This window comes from Brachyhypopomus gauderio, chromosome 1 (assembly GCF_052324685.1).
Source record: "Brachyhypopomus gauderio isolate BG-103 chromosome 1, BGAUD_0.2, whole genome shotgun sequence".
NCBI classification, from domain to species: Eukaryota; Metazoa; Chordata; class Actinopteri; order Gymnotiformes; family Hypopomidae; genus Brachyhypopomus; species Brachyhypopomus gauderio.
Window position 1 is genome coordinate 5,567,977 of NC_135211.1, and position 26,776 is coordinate 5,594,752.

General features: G+C 42.4%; 1 protein-coding gene across 1 annotated transcript in view; it reads left to right on the top strand.

Annotated features, from left to right (window-relative positions):
- The first annotated feature begins 464 nt into the window (after positions 1–464).
- LOC143524113 (B-cell receptor CD22-like) overlaps positions 465–26,776 on the top strand; it is a 210,241-nt gene continuing 183,929 nt past the window's right edge. The window contains exons 1-4 of the mRNA XM_077018258.1: positions 465–676; positions 13,049–13,369; positions 18,367–18,609; positions 23,513–23,782. Coding sequence (XP_076874373.1) covers positions 619–676; positions 13,049–13,369; positions 18,367–18,609; positions 23,513–23,782 — 892 coding nt within the window. The 5' untranslated portion in view covers positions 465–618. The remainder of the gene's footprint in view (positions 677–13,048; positions 13,370–18,366; positions 18,610–23,512; positions 23,783–26,776) is intronic.

A 26,776-nucleotide genomic window follows, 5' to 3' on the forward strand; every position in this document is an offset into this window, starting at 1 on the left:
CACTGGACCTACATATACTCACAATTTCTGCTGTGTGAAACTTTGAGTTCATGAAGACAAAATATATCATTTAGGGTCTATCTACTATAGCAAAATACCCAGAGTGCCATTATCAGGCAGTCTGATCAAACTCCAGTCTGATCTCTGGGATGCTGACAAGAGTCATATGTCATGTGGTGTAACAGATAATGCAGGACACAGGAGAGGCCAAACCCCACACCAGGTCAGGGCAGAACATCTTTAACTAGTCTTAACAAAACACACTATTAAGTACAAAAAACAAGAAGAATATTTATCACACTTGAATGTGTTTTGTGTTCTTGATGAGAGTACCAGGAAGAGGCTGTAATGTAAAGGGGGAGGGGTGATGACAGAATGCTGTGTTAAATATACAACACACCTTCCGTGTCTTTGCTGTATGACAGTGACCAAGATCACAACGTCCAAATTTAGGATGGGTGAGGGGCAGCAGGACTGAGGTCACGGCCGTTATACTCAGTAACAGAGCAAAGCAGCACAGGCCTTCATTTAAGGATTCTTCTTTGATCAATTTGCAGAAACATTTAGTCTAAAGTCACGACTTACCAGTATCAGTTCTGTGTGAATGGTGATCTCAGCATGTCTTTACAAACATCAAGAAATATTATGATGGCAGCAATCCTCATGTTACTTGCAGGTAACTTTTAATATTTTCTTTATTTTCTACTAATTTATGTACATGCCTGTTTCTGTTTTGATATTCATTTGTGGGAACCTAACAGAGTTAGTAAAGATTTGAATGTATCCTATCGTTAAGTCATAGATCGGAAACACTTGATAAGAGTTGGTCATAGCCAAAATATATGAAGATACTTGAGAAATATATAAGTTACTTGAATATATGAAAATGTACTAGAGAAAAATCTTAAATTTCTGACTTCCTGCATATTTCAACTGGAGATATTTTATATTACTGTATGTTTATTCTAAATTCAATTCTAAAGGTTCATATTGAATATTAGAACTGCATAACACCGTGATTTATTCCTTTGTGGTCATCTTTTCATCCCTTCACACCAGAGGCAGGAAAACTCCTGGGGTGGGGAGGCCTAGTGATGTCTAATAATAATAATAATAATTGGCGGCTGGCCAATATGGCTAGGGCGCCGCCCCCTTAATATTGTTCCGATATAAAAATGAGTTCATTATAAACTGCGATAGTGAGGAAATTATTTACACTGTGTGTCTTATAGCCGTGTTTGAATTTATTAAAAGAGTAAACACATAATTGTATTTAATTGCTTACATTGTGCACACTTCCTGTGTGCGGGGCACTGGTATAATGAGATCGCATGTAGATGCGTAAACTTTTGCCAAGCAGGTGATTTGAGGCTGCAGTTTAGTTGCAGGGGTGGAGCTGGATCTAGATCCAACTCCTCCCACTATCAGCAGGAGAGAGCAAATCTCGGACCTTAGCAATGTTTCGGAGGTGAAAATAAGCTGTGATGCATGTAGTCATGTCTGGCATTCAGATTCATTTAATTTAAATAAGTCTGGATATCATTCCTTTGTGAATCACTACCAATAACAAGAACCTCTGTCTTCTCTTTATTTAATTGCAGAAAATTGTCAGACATCCATGTCTGTAAATCACCTATGCAGTCAAACAGTGAGCAAATTGATTTTAGGGCTTTAGGTTCTAGAGAAAGGTAAAGTTGTGTGTCATCTGCATATTGATGATAACTAATACCATGTTTGTTAATGATATGTGGTAACGGAAACATATATAGGTTAAACAGTAATGGCCCAAGAATTGATCCTTCGGGGATGCCACAAGTTTTTTTTGACGTGTGGAGGAAAAGGTACCTAATGCAACATAGTAATCACGCCCAGTTAGATACGATCTAAACCAGTCTAAGACTAAGCCACTAAGGCCTACCCAGCTATTAGGGAATTCTCCCAGTTACAGAGACTGATTAACAATTGTTAGAACTTCATTAACTAATGAGTTTAGAATCTGCTTGAAAAAACATGTTGGTAAAGGGTCCAGTTCACAAGTGGAGGATTTTAGTGATGAAATTACATCAAGTAGTGTTACCATGTCAACTTCTTGAAAATAAGACATATTAAAGTTAGGCTGAGTAACTGATGTAAGGGTTGATAGTCTGTTAGTGCTTGTCGCTATGTTCCGCCTTATACTAGTAATCTTGTCCCTAAAAAATATTGCAAACTCATGACATGGCCAACGTGCGCTCCTTGGACAATAAACTACATACGCTTACTTCAGTCAGCTCAGAAGTCTGTGAAAGACTGTTGTGTTTATGTATTTACGGAAACCTGGCTCAACGACAGCGTCCCGGATCACGCCGTTCTGCTCAAGCCGCTAACATGCTTTCGGCCGGACCGATCTCTCGCTGCAGGCGGTAAGACCCGCGGTGGCAGGCTCTGTGTTTATATTAGCAATGTTTGGTGTCATAACGCTGTTGTGGTCTGCAAATTCTGTTTACCAGTAGTAGAACTGATGGTTATAAAGTGCAGACCGTTCTATCTACCGAGAGATTTCTCAGCTAAATGAACTGTACCAGCACATCAGTGAACAGCAGACAGCACACCCGGATGCGTTTCTCATCCTGGCTGGTGATTTTAATCATGCAGATCCTAAGAGTGTGTTTTCTGGTCTATATAAACACATAGACTTTCCAACCCGTGGTAACAACACACTTGACCTGGTCTTCACCACAAGTAGATGAGCCTACAAAGCCTTCCCCCTCCCCCACCTCGGTGCTTCTGATCCCCTCACCATTATGCTAATGCCAGCCTACAGACCACTGGTTAAAGTCACCAAACCAGTTCTTAAGCAGGTACGAGTGTGGCCGGATGGTTCCTCAGAGGCACTTCAGGACTGTTTCAGCACGACAGACTGGAATATGTTTAAGGAGACTGCTACCCACAACTACTCAACAAACATTCATGAATACTCAGAAACTGTCTTGGCCTACATCTAGGACTGTGACGATAACCGCATTACCGCAATACCGCGGTTATGTAGTGCCTACCGCGGTGTTGAGCTCATTACCGCGGTTTATCTATTTATTTATCTATAAAAGGAATAGTTTCCATTGCGAAAAACATGGAAAAAACATTTTCATTGCGATCGCTGTGTACACGAGAGGAACCGTCCATTAAATAAATGGGGTTTGGGGGATGTGGGCGTGCGCTGGATTTTTGTGCGGGATTACCATATTTTCCGGAGTATAAGCCACTACTTTTCCCCCACGATTTGAACCATGCAGTTTATAATGGGCAGCAGCTTTTCTGTAGATTTCTCTTCACCCGTCAGGGGGCGGAGCAGAAAGTTAATCAGGTGGTAGGTCAAAGTTGTAAATCAAAGAAGAAAGTGCTCATTGTCATTTAGCACATGCAACCAGCAGGCACGACGGAGAATTTTTTTCAAACCATCATGTGTTGTGCCAAATTCAGACTCTCCTCGTTTGCACACGCATAAAGACGCTACAGATGATATTCGGGAGTTACAGTGATTATAACTTAGTTCATTGAGCACTCTAGTTTTGTCCTAACTAGATATTTAGACATAATACTGCTGTAATACTGCGAAGTCATGTGGTCAGAGGTGAACTTCGGTATACCCAATGTGTGTTTTATTTAAAATGATTAACACCCTTGAGCCAGTGTGGCTTTGGACATAGATAATGCCATTTGCTGTGATTGATAATTAAAGTCTAGCTCTTATTTATGCATAGAAACATAAATCAACAATATTATCTGTATCGTATTTATGCGCGGATTAACGTGGCAAGTCGGAATTCGACACAACACTGTCGCACATGAAATGCTACAGGCACCGTTCAGAAACTGATCAGTTCAGTTAAATGTTTTAGTTGTTTTTCAGTTCAGTAGATGTATGTGGCTTTTAGCCCGATGCGGACACTGAACTCGCGACGTATTTGCAGGAGGAAGCCCTCGATTTGCATTTGGACCCACTTGCTTGGTGGCGGAAAAATCTAAATGGATTCCCTCTTCTGTCAAACATTGCCAGAAAATATATGACCAGTTTGCACAATGAGCACTCCATCGGAGCATGTATTCAGCACGGCAGGCAACATTGCCACCTCGTTTAGATCGTCCTTTAAACAGGACAAAATTGACATGTTGGTTTGTCTTGCAAGGAACATGAAGACGGAAAAATAAGGTATTTATAATTAACGTTATTCACGTCATTATTAACAATATTATGGCCATAATTTTGCGTAAAGTATTTACGACGAACTAAGTTTTTGTTCATTTAAAAGGGCATGTTTTTATTTATGAACTATAATTTACTCATTTTATTTTATTTTTCGGGGGGGGGGGGGGGGGGGCTCTTTCACCGTGGTAAGAAAAAATCCATACCGTCACAGCTCTACCTACAAGTGCATTGATGATGTGACTGACCTCAAGACCATCACTGTTCATGCTAACCAGAAGCCATGGCTGACAGGAGAGGTCCACAGACTCCTGAAGGCCAGGAATGCTGTCTTCACAGCAGGTGACCAGGAAGGCCTGAAGACAGCTAGGGCCAACCTGTCCCGTGGCATCAGGAAAACAAAGAGGCAGTACTCATTCATTCATTCATTCATTTATTATTACACACAAAAAGTTGGTAGAATTTGCTTCCGGTACAGCATAACATACTCACATCTCTGTGTCAAAAGAAAAAACAAATGCATAAATACAACTACAATATACAGACATAGACAAACAATTCCTTCAGATCATACATTGATTTAGTGACCGCACAGCAGTTGGAAAGAAACTGTTTTTGAGTCTGACTGATCCTCCAAGAGGATATCTCAATGCTTCAGTGACAGCAGAGACACACAGAATCTTTGGCAGGGAATTCAGACCATCACAGGCTACAAACCCCCTCCACAGACCTGTGACAGCACCATCTCTCTGCTAAATGACCTGAACGGATTCTTCGCATGGTTTGAACCGCTCAACAACGTATCCGCTCAAAAATCCATCCCTCCTCCTGGTGACCAGGTGCTGAGGCTGTCTCCGGACTCCGTGGGGAGAGCTTTTAGCAAGATCAATACTCAGAAAGCTCCAGGGCCTGATAACATTCCTGGTCGTGTGCTGAAGAACTGTGCCTGGGAACTCGCAGAGGTCTTTACGGACATCAACACCTCTCTGAGTCAGGCAGTGGTTCCCACCTGTTTCAAGGCCACCACCATAATCCCTGTCCCAAAGAAGGCATCGCCATCCTGCTTCAATGACTATCGTCCGGTTGCACTAACCTCCATCCCCATGAAATGCTTCGAACGGCTAGTCAAGCACCACATCAGATCTTCCCTGCCCCCCTCCCTGGACCCCTACCAGTTTGCATATCGGTCTAATCACTCGACCAATGATGCCATCTCCACTGCTTTACACTCAGCCCTCACACACCTGGACAGGAAGGACACCTACGTCAGAATGCTGTTCCTTGACTTCAGTTCGGCATTCAACACAATCATCCCCCAACAGCTCATTCACAAACTGGACAGTCTGGGGTTGAGCACATCACTGTGTAACTGGCTGCTAGACTTCCTGACCGGAAGACCACAGGCAGTGCGGGTTGGCAGTAAAACATCCAACAGAATCACACTGAACACAGAGGCGTAGCGCAAAATTCTGGGGCCCCACCGCAACGAGGCAATGAGGAGGCCCGTGCGTGAGCTAAAATCTCGCGAGCGACCGTAGCGCGCGACCCTGCGCGAGCGGTGTAGGCGTTTATACTTTCGCGAGCGTCGCGAGCGTCACTGCAGTGTAAATATGGTTTTGCAGTGTTGTCCGAAACGATACGTTAACAAATACGAGCCTCTTGTAATTCCAGGACGAAACATGAGAGAACGTGAAGACGTTAAGATTGGGCGTTTTGAAAATAAACAACCATTAAATAATGTGATAAAAAGCGAATTATTTCGAGTATATGTATAAATATTTAACTAAGTTTAACGTGCTGGGAAATATTGAAATGGACCTTGAAAGTGATGTACAAATGCTTTAATTCCACCTTGTTAAGGTGTATGAACCCTGCAAACATGACTTTGTTCATCGCGCTGAAGCGCGGCGCGCGCGCGAAATTACAAAATTCGAGAGGTGCACGACCTCGCGAATCGACAGCGCGCGAGGCCCTCGCGCACGGGCGGAGCCACAGCGATTACGTCATTTTCGCCGCGCAGACCCTCAAGTATAAACCAGGCTTAAGCGTGGGGGAAAACATTAACATCACCCAGGAGGATGACTAAACAATAAACTCGTCCTAAGGCGGGGCCCACCTGTGTTCGGGGCCCCCCCGCAGTGCGTGCCTTGCGTGCCCCTCCCCTACGCCAGTGACTGAACACAGGGACTCCCCAAGGATGTGTGCTAAGCAGAGGTGGAAAGAGTACTGAAAAATTGTAATTGAGTAAAAATATCATTACTTTACCTAAAATCTACTCAGAGTAAAAGTAAAATTACCCATCTTAAAATTTACTCGAGTAAAAGTACAAAATTACTTCATTTAAAATGTAATTTGAGTAAAAGTTACTTAGTTACTTTCAGTTATTTCATGCATGGATGACTCATGAACCAAATTCAGCACAAGTTGTTTTAATCGATTTCAAAGTGTATTTAAGTGCACATTCACACTTGCAAAAAGAACATAGGAGTATGTTCCTATGCTCAGGAACATACATCCTCACAGAACAAGGACAGTCACAACCTGTACCATAAAGTGCAAACAATTTTCAGTCCTATTGTCCAACGGACAACACCATGATACGAATAAAGAAATTTAAATTACAAATTATTCAAAAAACAAAATGCACACAAAATTAAGTGCCCACAAGATGCCACAAATCAAACTAAAATGCAACAGGATTCACACTCACAATAAAATGCCCACAGGATCCCACATCAAAAATTAAAAAATGCTCATAGGATCCCACAATTTAAAAGTAAGTGCTCACAGGATCCAACTATTCAAAATATAGTGCCCACCGGATCCCACTATTCACAATTAAATGCCCACAGGTTGCCACAACTCAAAATAAAATATAAAATGACCACAAGATCCCACATCTCAAAATAAAACAAAATGCGCACAGGATTCCACTATTTAAAACGCTCACAGGACTATTCAAAATTCAATGCCCACAGGATTCCACTTTTCACAATAATATGTCCACAGGATCCCACAGAACCTGATAGAATATTTAAAAATAGAACAATCTCATCCTTTTGGAAAAAAGTGCACCAGATTACGACCTGATTGAGACAAGAAAGAGCACGCGCAAGGCAAGGCCATGCAATTGGCCTTCAGTTCTGGGACTCTGCCCGCATTTAATTTTTCTCCATCAATATTTTTTTACTCAGTAATGTGAGGGCGTTCAAATGTAGTGAAGTAAAACTACTTGGGTCAAAATGTACTCAAGTAAAAGTAAAAATTACATATTTCAAAAACTACTCAGAAAATTACAAATTACTCATAAAAAGTACTCAATTACAGTAATGTGAGTAAATGTAATTAGTTACTTTCCACCCCTGGTGCTAAGCCCCCTTCTGTTCACGCTGCTGACCCACGACTGCACACCAGAGCACCCCTTCAATCTCTTCATCAAGTTTACGGGTGACACGACGGTGGTGGGTCTCATCAGCAACAATGATGAGACACACTACAGGAGCGAGGTGAGCCACCTGGCCTCCTGGTGCAAACACAACAATCTCTCTCTGAACACTAACAAGACCAAGGAGATTTTTGTGGACTTCAGGAGAACTCGCACCCAGCACACTCCCCTGCTGTCATCAGGGAGGAGACTGCAGAGTCTCAGGGCTAGGACCACCAGACTGAAGGACAGCTACATACACCAGGCTGTGAAGATGCTGAACTCTCTCCCAGCTCTACCCCCCTCCCCCTCCTAACCCCAGCACTGACTCATACAGCATCCGGATCAACACAGTACTGAAACCTAGAACTGTTATGCATTCACACATCTCATACATGCACTACTGCTCACATTGCACTTTCTTACCCTCTTAACACCCCTACCACTGTGTCTTAAAGAACTGCACTAAACTTTTCACATACCAGCCACAAGCTATTATATTGCACTAATGTTCATACATGCTGCTACACTGGTACGGTTATTCCTTCCTAATCCCCCATCTCTTTTTACCACTTCACTACACTTGTATTGCACTATTGTCTACTCTGTACAGTTATTTTATCATTTTATTTTTACTTCGGTGTACTTTCGTGTTGTTTTGTGCTGAAACTTGGTAAGGAGAGTAATGTAATTTAGATTCTCTGTATGTCCTGTACATATGCAGAATTGACAATAAAACTACTTGAACTTGAACATTTTTCAACTGAAACAGTTTCAGGGAAGACACAAGAGGTGGGGTTTATAGCTGATCTATACTTCTGAACAAGGCAGCTGAGTTATTATTAGAAGAATTGATTAAGGTAGAGAAGTAGCTTTTCCTTGCTGATTTCACTTCACTGTTGTAATTCTGCAATGTTAACCAACTAGAATGTGTAGTTGCCCCTCCCTCCTCCCTGGTCCCGCCTAGCTTCCCCATTCCAATGTTTCTCCCCTTGTCTGTCACGCCCCTGTCGTTAGTGCTTGCACCTGAATCTCATTGCACTCCCCTGTTTCAGAGTATATTATCCCTTCTGTTTCAGTCCTCCATCATGGGGTTTTCCATCCACAGAGTTTTTGCGCATTTTGAAAATGTGCATGAAAAAAGCTGGATGGAAAAAGACCAAAATTTAAAAAAAGCTCCAAATATCGCAAAAAGATTTTTACGCTAGGAGGAGGTGGAAAAGTTAGACTATCGCATCGCCAAAATTCGGAAAAACTGGATGGAAAAGGGTTTTTTGCATAAACGATGACGTTTCATGCCTCAAGTCATGTGGTTCTGTACATGATCGCGATGTAAAGATGACAAATGCATACAAAAACAGTTCTGGAGAGAGCAAAAATTGAATTTAACTTCTCCATGTATAGAAAAGAAAAAGAAAAAAATGTTTCAAAACCTCAACGTGCAAAAATGCGTAACTGCCAGATGGACGTAAAACCACTATTGTTTGGCGTCCTCTCACGTGATCTAAAGTTTATTCGCATAACTGTAATGAATGGAAACAAGGCTTAATTCGCATTTATTTCTGCCGAAACTTGGAAATTGCGCATTATTTTTTCGAAAGGTTTGGATGGAAACCCGGGTTTGTAAGTGAATCCCGCCGTGCTTTCCTTGTTCTCTCCTGTTCTCTCTACTCTCTAGTTTTCATGTTCATGTGCTTTGCCTGGTCTCCTCTATTGTTGAATTATATTATGTCTATGTTTTCTCGCTGCCTTGCCTCCCCCTCCATGATGTCTGTTCCATTTTACAGTTGTTGTGTTTTGTGAGTACTCCCTGCTCTGCCTTTGTTGTTAGTTCGCTGTTTACCCTGTTTAGTGGTTTTCGTTAGCCCTGTGCCTTATGCTTCACGGTTCAGTTCTTCAGTGTCCGTCACGTGCATTTCCCTGTCTCCTGTTACCGTGTTCTTATGTAGTTAATGTAATCTTGTCCCGTCTAGCTTCCGCTTACTTTTCCCTTAGTTGTAGTCCTTGGGTTCTTGTAGTCCCTTTAGTTGGTCAAAGCATATTTGTATAGTTGTTCCTTTCTGTAGCGTATGTTTACTTTAACATGAGTATATTGTCCCTTATGTGTATGTTACGTATTTGATAACTTCCTGGTTGTTTCTATCTGTTGTTTAGTTGCCTGCATGGTTCCCCTTTCTACTTCCCGCTTTGTTTATTAGCTCTCCTGTGTTTGGTATCCTGTTTCCTTTGTTTAAAAAATCAAATAAAATACCTGCGTTTGCGTCACACCTGCCCCTGGAATCGTTACAGTATTAGAGACCCATACTTGAGTAAAAGTTGAAGTGTTCTTTAAAAACTTTACTTAAGTAGAAGTACAGAAGTATTCAGCATTTTTTGTACTTAAGTATTGCAAGTAGTTTATTCTAAAATGTATTACTCAAGTACTGAAAGTAAAAAGTACAAGTATTGTGTTTTGAATTAATTAAAGAAAGCCATCAAAGTTTGATTATCAATAGTTTGGTAACACTTTACATTAAACCTTTACTTACTAACGTTAACTAATGCATTAGTTAACATGAACAACACATGAAGTAACGCATTAACAATAATTAACTAATGTTAATTAAACATGTAAGAGTTGCATTAGTTAATGCTGTTTATATGAAGTGCAGAGTAAGTGGTGTTGACTAACATGAAGTAATGCATTAGTTAACATGAACAACACATGAAGTAACACATTAACAATAATTAACTAATGTTAATTAAACATGTAAGAGTTGCATTAGTTAATGCTATGTTTATATGAAGTGCAGAGTAAGTGGTGTTGACTAACATGAAGTAATGCATTATGCTTTATGTATGCTTTATGATTTATGAGACTCCATGCTTAAAGTTTCACGGAAGACAAAATTCAAGACTACTCTCCGTCCTGTCTCCAAGATGGTGGAAGGATCTTCCAATAGCTGCTCGGACTGCAGTGTCTCTTGCCATCTTCAAACGTAGAAAGAAGACTCACCTGTTTGTTGAGTATTTAAATGAGCATGAACTCAGCAGATAGCACTTGTTGTCTTTGTTCTTAAATTGTTTTAGTAATGTTTTAGTAATGCATTACTAACATCTATTAATCATTACTAAACATTTATTAGCTCTTGTTCAGTGAATTAAATATACCTGATGTAAAGTGAAAACCAATAATGTTTTAGTAATGCATTACTAACATCTATTAATCATTACTAAACATTTATTAAGTCTTGTTCAGTTAATTAAATATACTTGATGTAAAGTGAAAACCAATGTTTTAGTAATGCATTACTAACATCTATTAATGATTAACTAAACATTTTTAAGTCTTGTTCAGTGAATTAAATATACCTGATGTAAAGTGAAAACCAATAATGTTTTAGTAATGCATTACTAACATCTATTAAACATTACTAAACATTTATTAAGTCTTGTTCAGTGAATTAAATATACCTGATGTAAAGTAAAAACCAATAATGTTTTAGTAATGCATTACTAACATCTATTAAACATTACTAAACATTTATTAAGTCTTGTTCAGTGAATTAAATATACCTGATGTAAAGTGAAAACCAATAATGTTTTAGTAATGCATTACTAACATGTATTAAACATTACTAAACCTTTCAAATGCTTTTTATTGAATGCACTGGATAGAATTATTAAGGTACAACGTGCTTTATTGCTACAATCTGAAAGCATTACACAATGTTAAACAATAAGCAATCCGTTTACATACAACTACACAGTAGAAAAACAAAAACATGTAGAAATAACAAGGTTTTTTTATTTTTACTATATTTTCAGTTATTTAACAAAACTGTATTATGAATGTCTTTTCAATGCACCTTACTATTCCAGAACAGCTTTATTCAGCTTTTATTTATTTACTTATTTATCTTTTATGATTGCCAGTTAATGTTAAGTGAATACTGCAGCACGTCATGAACATAATTAGGTTAGTTAGCTAAGATATCTAACATAACTAGGGCTTACTGACAGCTAAAGCTGGAGTGTCTTCTGTGCGTTATATTTATAACTTACATTGATGTGTTTTTTACAGTTTGAAGGTGAATTTTTGAAGACCAATATTTCACACTCTTTAGAGAGACAGAGATGGCACTTCATCCTATAGGAATTTACTTTCACTCCAGCAAACGCAAACACTGTCTCTAGGTAGAGCCAGGGTGGGCTCCTTCCTCACCCTCACCGCCACGATCACTCGATGTTATAGAAGTTATTAAGTGTTATTTAAAGGGGTGTGGTGATAAGGTGATTGACAGTTAATAGCTGCGTGGGTTGATATCTAATACCAGACGCTCAAACGTGAACGTGCTCAACAGCAAAGCTCTATCAAAACTCTCGACAGCAAAACTCTCGACAGCAGTATTAAAACCTTTTACCTTTGTTTATTTTGTAAAACGTCAAAAGTGTCTATACTGGTGGGCGTATCCTAACGAATGTTGGGGCGGAGATACGGTCTCTGGCGGCGATACTGCCTACCGGTCTTGTCATCACGGACGTAATTTGGGGGGGGGGGGGGGACATGTTCAAAAATGTTCACTTTTTCAAAAGCCGGTGTTGGTCCCCCCCAGTTTTTACGGTTAAAACCAAATATTTAAATAGCGACGAATCCATGTCCCCCCCACTTTTTATTACAAAATTACGTCCATGCTTGTCATGGTACATGGTACAGCCCCTGACTCCTCCCTTTGGACATGTTGGTGTGTGTTCATATGTGTTTGTCTGTCTGTGTTCGTGTGTGGTCGTTTGTTTCACCTGTTTCTGGTCTTGTTAACGTTAGTGTGTTGCACATGTGTCTTGTTTATGTTCGTAATATAGACTTTATCCCCACTACACTGTTTATATGATTAACTGTGGTGTTCGTAATAAATACACAATATAGTCTTTATCCCCACAACACTGTTTATATGATTAACTGTGGTGTTTGTAATAAATACATAATATAGTCTTTTCCCCACTACACTGTTTATATGATTGACTGTAGTGTTCTTAATAAATAGGTAATATAGTCTTTATCCCCACTACATTGTTTATATGATTAACTGTGGTGTTCTAATAAATACGTAATATGGTCGTCTTTCCTCTCTGCATCCTGCTTCATCTCGTTCACCACGACATCTACTGCACCTGCAAATTACAACATCCTGCACTTTTAAAATTAGCTGTTTATGTCTATTCTAAATTGTATTAAGTTCTATACTGAGTACGTGAACTGTATTAAACTGTGTTCTGTTCCTTTGTAGTGATCTCTCTCCATGTTTGGTTCAGAATAGCAGCAGAGACTCTGGAAATGTCGCTCTGACTGTTAGACCAGAGAGTTTAGCAAATGTGTGTACAATCCCATTTGAATTTCTGCTTGTGATGTGTGTGTGTGTGTGTGTGTGTGTGTGTGTGTGTGTGTGTGTGTGTGTGTCCAGGAGCTCAGAACATTGTAACTCTCTCCTCTCAGAGTCTCTGTGTCGTTACTGGGTCTACTGTAAAAATCCCCTGTTCAACACCTTATTCTAGTATCACAGAGAGACAGTGGTATCAAGTCCAGAGATCTGATGGAGAACCACAAGACCTGAGTACAAACCCACAGTATTCAGGACGAGTGTCTATAAGCCCATTGAGGAATGACTGTACACTGACAATAAAGAATGTGACAGGAAGTGACTCTGGAGTTTATAACTTCCGACTTAGAACATGGTGGGATGAGTGGATATCTGCTTCATCTGGAGTTACTCTCACTGTTACAGGTAATAACACACAACACACACTCCTCCATAAACACATTATACATCTTCAGCACATGGGGACAAACATCTGTGACAGTCCTTCATTACTGTCTGTAATGTCCGTACTTGTCTTACGAGACATAAGAAGACGACGACTCCGTATTGGCTTTTACACCGCGCGCTTTATTACTACAGACTCCCTTACAGTACAGCGTTTTCCCCAGAACCCCTTGCAGCACTCCCATCTCTTAAAGTAACAGTATTCCAGTCTACTGTATGCCATACATTACATCTCCCCTTCTTAAAAGAGAATACATAAATGTGGAAACATAACTTTTGAACCATCACTATTAACGTTTAACTTTGTTCCGTCACAACCTGTGAATCAATGGTAACTGAAACCCTTTCCTATAATCACCAACCTTTCAGTCCGTCATCATCATCATCATCATCATCTCCCCCCCAACATATGGTGTTATGCAAGAAATAACAAAGTAAACTCAAGTATTTCTAACACGCAAGATTATAGATTAAGTTTAGCAACTGGCTTGCTCACTCTGCCAGAACGAGTGACCTTAGACCCCGGCGCAAGAGTCTCATGTGTGATATAAAGCGGTGTCGCAGTTTCCTTGGTCAACTCAATGTCCATGTCCAATACTGGAGTGGCTGCCTCTGAACCTCCCCTGTCTGGGGAGAGATGGCTGGGATTCACCAGCAGGTGGCGCCTGTTTCTTCTAAAGCGGTCTCCTCGTGCTGTCTCCACTATGTAAGATCTAGGAGTGGAGCATGTGCCTTGGACAACAGCAGGAGTTTTCCATTGTTTCTGTCCATCCAGTTTCATAAGCACTGAGTCCCCCGAGTTCAGTAATGGCAAGCTTCTTACTCCATTGCGCCGGTTGTAGTAGTATGCTTGCCTTTGTTTGGCCGAGTCATCGGCTTGTTGGATTTTGTCCATGTTGGGCCAGTCCGGTTTCAGATTATCCTGCAGGGTGGGCAAAGTCGTCCTGATCTTCCTGCCCATTAACAGTTCGGCTGGACTAACTCCCGTAGAAGAGTTGGGTGTGGCCCTGTATGTCATCAGAGCAAGGAGGGGATCGTCCTGACGTAGGATGGTCTTTGCAATCTGAACAGCTCTCTCTGCATGGCCATTGCTTTGAGGGAAATGGGGACTTGAAGTGATGTGAGCAAAGTCATAGTCCTTACAAAACTTCCTCATCTCAGCAGAGACCAGCTGTGGACCATTATCACTCACTAACACCTCTGGAATTCCATAGCGTGCGAAGGTTGTCTTTAACCTGGAGACAACCTAGCTGCTAGTAACAGTGGGTAAATGTAAGACCTCTAAGAATCTAGAAAAGTAATCAGAAATAACCAGGTAATTCTGCTTCTTAAACTCACACAGGTCTACTGCTACTTTTTGCCATGGCCTCGATGGTAGCTCAGTTGGAAGTAAAGGCTCCTTCTTGTGCATGTTCCTATTTTCTACACAAAACGAGCACTGCTGCACTTTGTTAATGATGTCCTGTCTCATGTTTGGCCACCAAACTGACTGTAGTGCTCTCTCTCTACATTTGGTTAGACCTTGGTGCCCATCATGGATTCTCTCCAGTATCTCTTTTCTCATTCCTTCAGGAATAACTATACGGCACCCTCTTACCACTAAGCCATCCAGCTCAGATAGTTCTCCTCTGACCTGGTAAAAATCCCTTGCCGACTCTGGGACTTTGTCTATGTACTCAGGCCACCCTGACCTAATAAAGCTGCAAACGATCTGGAGCTGTGGATCAGTAGCTGTGCTGAGCTTTATCTCTCTGATCCTCTGTGGTGTGGCCGGCACCTGACTTAGGACAGTATCTATGTGTGCAGCTACCTCATCTTGAAAGGTTCTGTCGTCATAAGCCTGTTCTGGGCCTCTGGACAGAGCATCTGCCACTGCTAGGGTTTTGCCTGGTGCAAACTCAGCTACTCCACTAAACTGCATGAGCCTCATTAACAGTCTCTGACACCTAACAGGAACGTCGTCTAAGTCTTTACTGTTAATAAGAGGAACTAGGGGCTTGTGGTCGGTTATCAGTCTGAAGTTGTCAAGTCCAAACAGGTATTTTTCAAATCTTTCACACGCCCAGACGCTGGCCAGGCACTCTTTTTCGATTTGAGCATACCTGGTTTCTGCGTCGTTCAGTCGCCTCGACGCGTAGGCTACAGGTTTCCACTGTTCCCCGTGCTGCTGGAGAAGGACAGCTCCCAACCCGTAGCTGCTGGCATCGGCTGACACGGCAGTGGGTTTTTCCACGTCGTAGAACGCCAGAACCGGGGCTGTGGCCATCAGGGTTTTGAGCTGTTGAAAAGCCATCTGTTGTGCGGGTTCCCACAGCCACTCCACCCTGCCTTTTAGAAGTGCATAGAGTGGCTCACCCACCGTGGACAGCTCAGGGACATACTTAGCCAGATAGTTCACCATCCCCAAGAACCTTTTCAGTTCGGTGACGTTTTGTGGCTGCGGAAAGTTCTCGATCCCTGCTACCTTGTCTGGGTCAGGCCGGACGCCTTCCTTGTCAATGATGTGGCCCAGGAACCGGACCTGGTTCTGCCTAAATTTGCACTTGTTTTCGTTCAACTTGAGCCCTGCTGCCTCGATGACTTTCAGGGCCTTTGTTAGGCGCTCGTCGTGAATTCCCTTGTTTTCTCCATGAATAAGGATATCATCCATGAACAGCTCTACCCCTTCCAATCCCGCTAGAGTCTCAACCATTTTTCTTTGGAAAATCTCAGGCGCACTTGTGATCCCGAATGGAAGGCGCCGGAAGGCGTACCTTCCAAACGGGGTGATAAAGGTGGTGAGCTTTTTACTGTCCTCATGTAAGGGTATCTGGTAAAAACCACTAGCTGCATCCAGTGTAGTGAATACAGTTGACCCTGTGAGTCTAGGCAGTATTTCCTCAACAGTAGGCAGCACATACTTTTCACGTTTCACTGCTCGATTAAGCCTTCGGAGATCTGCACAGCAGCGAACCTCCTGTCTGTTGGGTTTCAGCACCGGCACCATGGCTGCACACCATTCCGTTGGCTTAGTCACCTTTTCAATGATGCCTTCGCTTTCCATTCGGTGTAGCTCTTTCTTTACGAGTGGGACCAGCGGCAGAGGTATTCTCCTCGCTGTATGTACAGAATATGGCTTGGCGTCTTCCCGTAGGACAATTTCCACTGGCTCTGTATTCAGCAGTCCGCCTGACTTGAAAACGGCACTGACCTCATTTACCCTTTTCACGAGGCCCATGTCTACGGCTTCGGGAAGGCCTAGGAGACAGCTGACTCTTCCTCTCATGACATAAACTTTGAAGGAGTATTGCTTCTCTTTGTACTTAGTAAAAGCTCGGAACAGCCCCATACAGCTGAGATGACCTCCTGGGCTAATAAAGCTGGTGTCGGGCGGGCTAAGATTTATTTTAGGCGTCAGCCTTTTAAAAGTGTTAAGGTTGATGACTGTGGCATCTGCCCCTGTGTCTATTTTAAAGGTGATTGGAACCTTGTTCACCACTAGGTTAACTGTCCAGTCCTCCCGACTGCAGGTCTTTCTACTTATTTCCCCTAGGAAGTATGTCTGTTCCACCTCCTCCGTGACTTCTCTCACTTGTTTTGAGCGACATGCACGCTCCCAATGTCCTTGCTTGTGACACTTATTACACTTGCTCTTGAGTGCAGGACATCTTTTCATATCCGTGTGTCCAGGCTTACCACATCTCCCACAGGCTTCAGCTTTATAGCTCCCCTGGCGGCTGCTACCACCCTGCCGCTGCCCTCGCCTCTCTCTTCTGTCTGATGGCGGGCTTCTGCGATGACGTAGCGCGTTTACATTCGCATGTTGAGCCTCTGGCGGGTTAGACTGAAGACTAACCTGCTTAGTAATCTCCTCCGCCTGTCGCACCTGATCGATAACTTCGGCCAATGTCAAGTCTGCTTTGAGTTGAAACTTACGAGACAGGTCTTTATCCAGGATGCCCACGACCAGGCGGTCTCTGATATGCTCGTCGCGCTTGTCCCCAAACTCGCAGTGTTCAGCCAGCTCGTACAGCGCGCGTATATACTGCTCCGCGGTCTCCCCGAGCAGTTGGCCGCGTTGGTAAAAACATGCTCGTTCGTGTATAACATTACGGCGGGGAATAAAGTAATCGTCAAACTTTTTGAGAACCAAGTCAAAGTTCTTCTCTTCCTCTTCACTAGCGAAATCGAACGAGCTGAATATCTTTTCGGCTTCGCTCCCCATGGAGTAAATGAGAGAACTTACTTGTATTTCTCCATTGTCCTTATTTAGCTTAGTTGCTAACCGATAGCGCGAAAATCTCTGTTTCCACTCCGGCCAATCCGCAGGCCGATCAAACTTGAATTCGCTCGGTGGATTAAACTTCGCCATGACGTAACTTTCCTTTATACTCGAACAACTTTAACTTCTGACACCATGTAATGTCCGTACTTGTCTTACGAGACATAAGAAGACGACGACTCCGTATTGGCTTTTACACCGCGCGCTTTATTACTACAGACTCCCTTACAGTACAGCGTTTTCCCCAGAACCCCTTGCAGCGCTCCCATCTCTTAAAGTAACAGTATTCCAGTCTACTGTATGCCATACATTACACTGTCCACTCTGGAAAACCTTTAATGAAATTTCTTGAAACTAAAATGTTGACCTTTAAACTCTGTGGTGCCTTAAAGAGGCCATTCTTCAAGGTTTCAGTATTACTATATTTGGGACTGGGTCTCTGACCACCTGCTTTTACTCTATGCACAAATCTTCCTAACAACACATTCAGTCATCACAATTAACAAATATAGAATTTTTGATATCATATTTGGAATAATGTTGTGTTGTTTTCAAAGCTGTGTAACCACAGGTGATTTATAGACATTTACAAAATTAAAGTCTTTCCCTCCTCCACCCTTCCTCACTTTTACAGAAATGCACCCACCATCTTCTTTCTCACTCAGAAATCTTTCTTGTGTCCATGATGTGTGTGTAGACCTGCAGGTGAAGGTGGATCCTGAGACTGTAGGACAGAGAGAGGTGAAACTGACCTGTAGCTCCACCTGCAATATCACTGAGACATTTTGGTCTCTGGTACTCAGTACCCTCTGGTACTGGAATGGTGTTTTTTGGTTATATCGACCTGGTGCCTCCATTCTACTCAACTCCACCATTTTGGATAATCAGGGCAGTTTCTCCTGTAGGATGTCAGGCAGCGATCACCGCTCTCCTACAGTGTGTAAGTTGATTTGAACTAAATGTCGAATGTCAATCTTAATCCTGATGTCATGCTACAGCCCCTGACCCCTCCCCTTTGGGCGTGTGTTTACGTTGTCTACATCTAGTCGTCTGCATATGTGGATCTTCGTGGGTGTGGTTGTGTCTGAGTGTGTTCATCTGTCTCACCTATGGCTCGTCTCGTGAACACTCGGGGCTTATGTGGTTGGTCTATTTAATGTGCGCTCACACAGTGTCCCGTGCTCGTCTTTGTCAGAGTCTTATACGTTCATGTGTGTGTTAACGTGTGCTGGCTGCACTTTCATTTATTAATAAAGTGCTGTTTGTACCGTGAGATTGGACTCCATGCCTTGTCCTTATCTTGCACCCCAGCGTCACACCTGAACATCAGTATTATTCAATATTAGCCATATTAGTACAACCTGTTTAAGATACAAATGTTCTTAAAAGCAAGATAATTCACTTATTTTTTAGAGTATTGGGGTGTGACTTACACTCCTGAACATGTGTGTGTGCTCTGAAATGTTCATCTGTTGATCTCTCCTGCTCTTATAAATACCCTGGAGGACACACAGTGACAAAGTCATTCTGGTTCATTAAAGAGCAGCAGGTTGGTGTTGAGCCTGTGGATGTGAGAGAGGAAGAGGAGTATCAGGGGAGGGTGAAGTACAGACAGAGCTCCCAGAATGACTGTAGTATGACCATCACTCACCTGAGAGAGAGTGACGCTCACACATACAGGTTCAGATTCCACACTGATGGTACTGGGGGTGAATACACTGGTGAACCTGGAGTATCTCTGTCACAGGTAGTGATGTATAATAAATTCTATTTTTCTTTTCAGTGAAAACAGCATTAAATCTTTGTTACGTTTGCGACGGGCAGACATGACGCAAGTGCAGAGGATTAGGATATTTTAATAAGAGGGGTTAACAGACACTATAAAGACACAGAAGACAGAGGGAGCTATGCAACTACCGGGGAGAGGAACATTAACTAAATGGGTACGCTACACAACTAGGAACATGCATACATGAGAACACACAACTAACAAACCATAAACACACAAGCAGTAAAGAGTATCGGGCAACGAGACACAAGAAAACCTAAAGCACAACAGTATAACTAATCAAACAGACAGTGAGATAGAACCATAAGTGAAACACTAACGATGGAGAACATATACACAGAACACGAGAAGCGGGAGGAACAGGTCTTTTAAGGAGAGACGAGACAGGAGAGAAGCGAGGGATTACCGTGCAGGGAATGACCGACACCGGGGTAAAACACGAGGGGGTTTTTATACACGGAAACACGACGGTGGAACAAGACTCAGGTGTACGAGACTGACGACGGGGGCGTGACAGACAGAGGGAGGAACGAATGGGAGCGGGGAGCTAGGCGGGACCAGGGAGGAGGGAGGGGCTGGACGTGACAATCTTGTTTATAATCATTTACAGATCTGAAAGTTACAGGTTCAGACAGAAGTGGTTTCACTTCATCTGCAGCTCCACCTGCACTCTGTCCTACAACCCCACCTACATCTGGTACAAGAACAGACAGCGTGTGTCTCACTGCACATCCGTCTCCTGCTCTGTATCTGCAGTCAGTGGTGCAGTTAGTTATAGTTGTGCTACTGAAGACCATGAGAACGTCCTCTCTCCTCCTGTGAGTGAGTGGAGAACTTAAACAGGATGATAATAATAATAATAATAATAATAATAATAATAATAATAAGAAGAAGAAGAAGAATAAGCTATTTTGCAATTTCAGTTGATTACTTAGTTATTTTATATTACTCTCCCAACCAGTGCACTCTTGTGAGGTGCTAAGAATGTGTACACACAGCCCATGTAATCCTGAATCCACAGTCCCACCATACACATGCTTGTCTGCACCACACTGTTTTATGTTCAGGTCTATTCAGTATCTATATATTGTATACATACAATATGAATAAATTAGTGGTGGGACTTTAACGTGTTAATTTCGATTAATTAATTACAGGAAAATTAACGCACTAAAAAAATTATTTAACGCATGAGACACTTTTGCACCGTGGAATGTTTCTCAGTGCACTCCAGACATACAGATTATATGGACGCACAATAAGATCATGATGGAGATGACTGAAGAGGCTACGCTGGTGGATGGGAAATTTAAATATAAGAAACTTCCAGATGGAAGTACAAACACAAATAGTGTTATTTACACTTTATGTAGGAAGGAGCTCGCTTATCACAGGAGCACTTCCACCCTTCGTTACCACCTCAACCCAAAACATGTTGGGGCTAACACGCAGGTCAGTAATGATAACTTAGCTGCTAAATGTATTACTAGTACGATAGGGTGACCAAACGTCCGTATTTCCCGGGACATGTCCGCATTTCACATCCTGTCCAGGGCGTCCCGGGTTTTTTTTAAGTGGGGAAATGTCCTGTTTTTTAAATTACCTTCATTGGACCATTAAGACTGGATTAAACTTTCGCGAGTGGCCGTAGCGCGCGACTCCGTTTATACATGACGCGTCACATTATTTGCAGTGTTGTTCGCTCTCTGTGGTCGAAGATAAATGCTTACAAGAAGCGCTGCACATTGCGTCAACTGATGCAAGTTACGAACTGCCGTCCAGAAAGACAATGTCGAAGAAAATCCAGCAGATGTATGATGAGGAAAGAATTAAAACAGGTTATTGTGAAGAGCGCCACAAATGTGGCTCTGACTGGGGATCACTGGACCTCTGTTAGCAACAAGAATGATCTTGGTGTGACAGCTCATATTATAGATGATGAATCTATAGATGATGAAGTCATTTGCTTTGAGCATGCAGAAGACCACTTCTAGGCACTATGGAGATGCCTGTGGCAGAGGCCTGGGAAATTTAAGAAAAATATACCATCTAAAATGGTATTAAAAAACATCTTCTGATTTACTTCATTTCTTCCAATAGCCTGAGCAAAACTCCCAAAGTTAAACAACATTTTTGGTCAGAATTTCCAGTGTTCTGAACTGTTTTCTGCACTCATCTATTGGTCTGTGTAGTAGACTGGTGGAAAAATAAACAAGATGTTGAAGTTTATGATTATGTTCATTGATTCATTCATCATTCAAACTTAAATTAATATTTCTCATGTTAAATACTGCAATGCGATTAAAATGCGATTAATTTCGATTAATTAATTACAAAGCTTCCGAATAATTCAATTAATATTTTTTTTTTCGCGTCCTACCCCTAGAATAAATATATGTGTAATATATATGTAGGCTATGTATTGTTCATATATTTAAGTGCACTGCACACCTCAACATCTATGTAACGCAGCTCGCGCTGCGGAGCAGGGAGGCGGACACAAATGCTGAGGAGAGCGAGATTTATTCAAGGAAATACCAAAGGCAGAGTCGACATAGCAGGCAGGGGTCATAACGGTAAAGCAGTCCGAACAGGAACGATAAACAGGCATGACGAAACAAAAACCAGGAGGACTCACGGACTAGGCAGGAACAAACGGATGACGGAAAACACAGAGGCTTGAAACAGGAATACACGAACATGAAAGCACACCAACTGATAGACAAAGCACAAAACCACCGATAACCAGGCTGGGGGGAATACAGGGATTATATGGACATCGAACTAACAAGACACAGGTGAGGACGATCATGACAGGGGCGTGGCAGACAGGGGAAATCGGGGCAACAAACGAGCTGGGCGGGATCAAGGAACAGGGAACAACAAGGACCACGAGGACAGAGACACTGGAGTGACAGCGAGGAGAGGGGGGCGTAGCCCTACGTGACAATCTACTACCTTATAAAGGGAATAGAAAAATAGATCACACATTGCATTCAACTAGTTTAAGTTTGGAAGCAATCAATAGTGACTCAAACTGGATTCAGCACCATTTAGTGGCACATTGTAAAAAACATACTTCTGCTTACACTTTGTTATAAACATGATTCATAGTTTTAAACTGTCCAAATGGATGTTGTAAATATCATGGTGCTAATCAAAAAACCTGTATGTAGAAAAGACACTGGTGCAGAGTGGATCCCTCTGACAGAGACAAATATCCACTTATCAGGAGAATTTAAAAGCTCATAATAAATAGAACCTACTTAGTGGCACATTGTAAAAAACATACTTCTGCTTACACTTTGTTTTAAACATGATAAATAGTTTTAAACTGCCCATATGAATGTTGTTGTAAATATCATGTTGCTAATCAAACAACCTGTATGGAGAAAAGACACTGGTGCAGAGTGGATCCCTCTGACAGAGACAAATATCCACTTATCAGGAGAATTTAAAAGCACACAATAAATAGAAAAATGACCACAGAACTGGTGTTTTAACCAGTATCAACAACAAAATGGTGTTGCAGAGATTTTATTCATGAATTTTCTGAATGTATTTAAGCTGTGAAACATCTTTTCTCTCTATTGGTAATACGGTTGTGGTTGATGTTGAAGGATATTGTCACGTTACAGCCCTGGACTCCTCCCTTGTGGGCGTGTCTACATGTAGTTTAGTCCAGTTATGTCCTTATATGTACTTCCGTGGATGCTGTATGGATGTGTATCATTGCCTCTCATTCACGTCACCTGTTCCTTGTCTTGTTAGTTATGTGTTACACTTGACCCTCATTGTGATTTGTGTATATAAACCTGTCTTGATGATAGCTCGTGTGTGTGTCGACGTTTGAGTGTTACATGTTATGATTGTGCAGTCTCGCTATCACTCATCAATAAAGATGTTCAGAGAAGTATTGTGGTCTCGGCATCCTGTCTTCTCCTTGACGTTACAGCTGTGGCTCGAGTTACACATTAAAGATGTGTGTTAAATATTTAGAGTTTGTAATGAGAGTGCAGATTTAATGTTAAGATGTTGATGTGTTTGTGTTCAGATCCCCCTAGAAACACCAGAGCAGTGATGGTTCCCTCTGGAGAGAGAGTGGAGGGAGATTCAGTGACTCTGACCTGCAGCAGTGATGCAAACCCTCCTGTTCTCACCTACTCCTGGTTTAAGCAGAGAGCAGCTGCAGACACACTGCTGGGAACAGGCCAGAATTACAGCATCACCACCATCAGCTCCCAGCACAGTGGACTCTACTACTGCACCGCTCACAACCAGCTAGGACACCACAACTCCACCACCGTCCTACTGGATGTGTTACGTATGTGCACTATTGTGTGATGTGTTCTTAAGTGATGTGTACAGTAGACAAGACGGTTGCTTCCCTGAGCCTTCGGGTTGGTGAACGGGCTCTGACTGTTGTTTGTGCTTAATCACCAAATGGCAGTTCAGAATACCCGTCCTTTTTGGAATCCTTGGAGGGGATTCTGGAATGTGCCCCTTCTGGGGATTCCATTGTCCTGCTAGGGGACTTCAGTGATCACATGGGCATTGACAGTAGGACCTGGAAGTGTGTGACTGGGAGGAATGGCCTCTCCAATCTGAACCCGTGTGGTGTTCTGTTATTGGACTTCTGTGCTCGTCACAGTCTGTCCATAACAAACACCATGTTGGACCACAGAGGTGTCCATAAGTGCAGATGACACCAGGACACCTTAGGTTGTAGTGTGATGATCGATTTTGTAATTGTGTCGTCGGGCTTGTGACCATGTGTCTTGGACACTTGGGTAAAGAGAGGAGCTGAACTGTCAACCGATCAGGTGAGTTGGGTCAGATGGCGGCTGAGGATGCCGGACAGACCTGGCAGCAGGGGTGTAGTGGGGGGGTGGGGGGACGCCCTCCCCCCACTTATTTTATTGTTGCTCTTGCTGAGACTGTTACGTCTAAAGCTAGGTTTATACTTGACTAGTCATGACTGGCGTGAGGGTCCGTGAAAAAACTCTAGTTTATTTATCTCTGATCTACATCTATGATTCAATGAGTTACTAATTCGCCAACCACTGGTGATCGATCGATCGCGATATAATACTTAATTTGAGTCCATTTTACACACCCCCCCCCCCCCCGCTAAAGATTTACACTCGCCCCACCCCCGCCCCTTCAACAATTTACACTCGCCACCACCCCCCAGACAGCAATTTAAAAATGCCACCCCCCAGGTCAACAGTTTACAAGATAAAATCTCATTTCAGCGGAAACCTAGGGTGTTGAGAGTGTTCATTTAGTCGTGAAAATATGCTTTTATGTAATATGTAAATAAAGGTTTTAGAAACACTGTCTGGTCCAGATAGTAACAGTATTTGTGCTAAGGGGGATCAGCTGAGTGGTGGAAGCAGCCTGCTGTTTGGGGAGCTGCTGGACTCCTTCCTGTTCTGACTCTCTCTCTCATCACTGCTGTTCTACACATGAAGTGAGTGACAATGCTGTGGGTATAATTATTAATATGGAATGGACACATCATCCAAATTTAGATATAAATTGAACATTCTCTCCAAATGGGAACTCATAATATTTAATAAATAACAGTATTGCAGAATACAATAGACACTTTAGTCTTTTGTGTCACCAGGAGGAAGAGAGGGACAGAAAGAAATGCAGATATTCAGGTATTAAATTCACATCTATTTATCAACATGTTGACCAAAAGCCACTACTGAAAAGTCCAAAGTTGTGTTCTCATCGTCTTCCAGACGGCTCCAAAACCTGGAGATGATACATACACAGCCCTAGACACCATGAACATGACCTCTGATTACAGCACTCTGCAGGTAACTACATGTGTTTGTATGTGTGTATTATCTTGCATACTGAGAATAATTATTTAAACTTGCATGTCTGTCCACAGCAGATTAGAGACTCTTCTAGTGACACATACTCAGCCTTAAATCCTGCAACCATGAGCTCTGAATATGACACACTGAGAGTAAGTTGAAAGTGTGTGTGTGTTTTTGTGTGTGTTTATTTCATGTTTAAGATCCATAATGTTGGTTATTTTTCTTTTGTTGTATTGTTTGTGTCTTCCTCAGTGGTGAGAGGTTCTCCAGAAAAGTTTCATCACTATCAGAATATGGGACGTCTTCATTCCCCACCGGTGGTCCAACACCATGACTTTATAATCATGGAGCTTTAAGAAGTCTTAGCCAATCAGTTCCAGTATTTAATCAGTGTCATTAAATACTGCCTGGTTTAATTATTGTTATAGATTTGCAGATGCTTTTTGCTAGATTATTTACTCTTCTGTAGTTTATCCAGTTTATTCTGTAGTGTTTTTCTTCTGTAATGTTTCTCATTGTTTTGTTAACATACAATAAAAAACATTTGAACAGCTATTTTAATTTGCTTCTAATTGTTATTCATGTCCCATGGACTCCAAGTGTTTATGAAGCAGTTATTATAGTAATATTGATTTTTATAAAGAATTCAAGCTTTAAATTATGCCATTAAATTAATTCCATCAATATTCTTCATAAGGGCTTTGCAGATTTTCCAGACTCTTTTCATTCTTTCTATAGTGTTCACATTACTAACTATGCTAGTGTCACGCTACGGTCCCCGAACCCTTCCTTTGGGGCGTGTGTTAACGTTGTCTGCGTCTATTCGTCTGCGTCAGTGTCTCTCTGTGGGTGCGGGTGCGTCTTGTCATTATCCGTCTCACCTGTGGCTCGTCTCGTCATCACGTGGGGTTGATGTGGTCTGTCTATTTAATGTGCGTTCGCGCAGTGTCTTGTGCTCGTCGTTGTCTAAGCGTACACGTTGTGTGTGCGTGTTTCAATGTTAGCTGTGCGCTTACTGCGCTATTATTGTCTCAATAAAAGTGACGTCTGTCGCCACAAGAGGGATCCGTGTCTCGTCCTTCGCTGCGCTCCCAGCGTCACAGAACGACGAGCCGTCTGAGACACCCAAGTATGCCAGGCTACGTGACCCGACCAAAGAAGGGCAAGAAGCCCAGCAAGCGACGTCACGCCTCTTCCCCTACCCAGCACCGCAAGACCACAGCGACCCCTGAGATGATGCAGCAGGACCCTGTCTGTGCGCTCATGCTGCGTCAGGCACAGGCGTCCTCCACCGCGGAGATGGCGGTGTATTTCCGTGAGACCGCGGAACGAATGTGGCGAGAGCGACACCCCTCGCCTTCCCGGGACAGCTCACCTCTATGGGTAGGTGCCGTGGAGATCTGCGCCACCGAGAAAACCCCGGAGGGCGAGTTCTCAGAAGAGGGCTCGGAAGGCGAGGATGAGGAAGAGGAAGGCGAAGA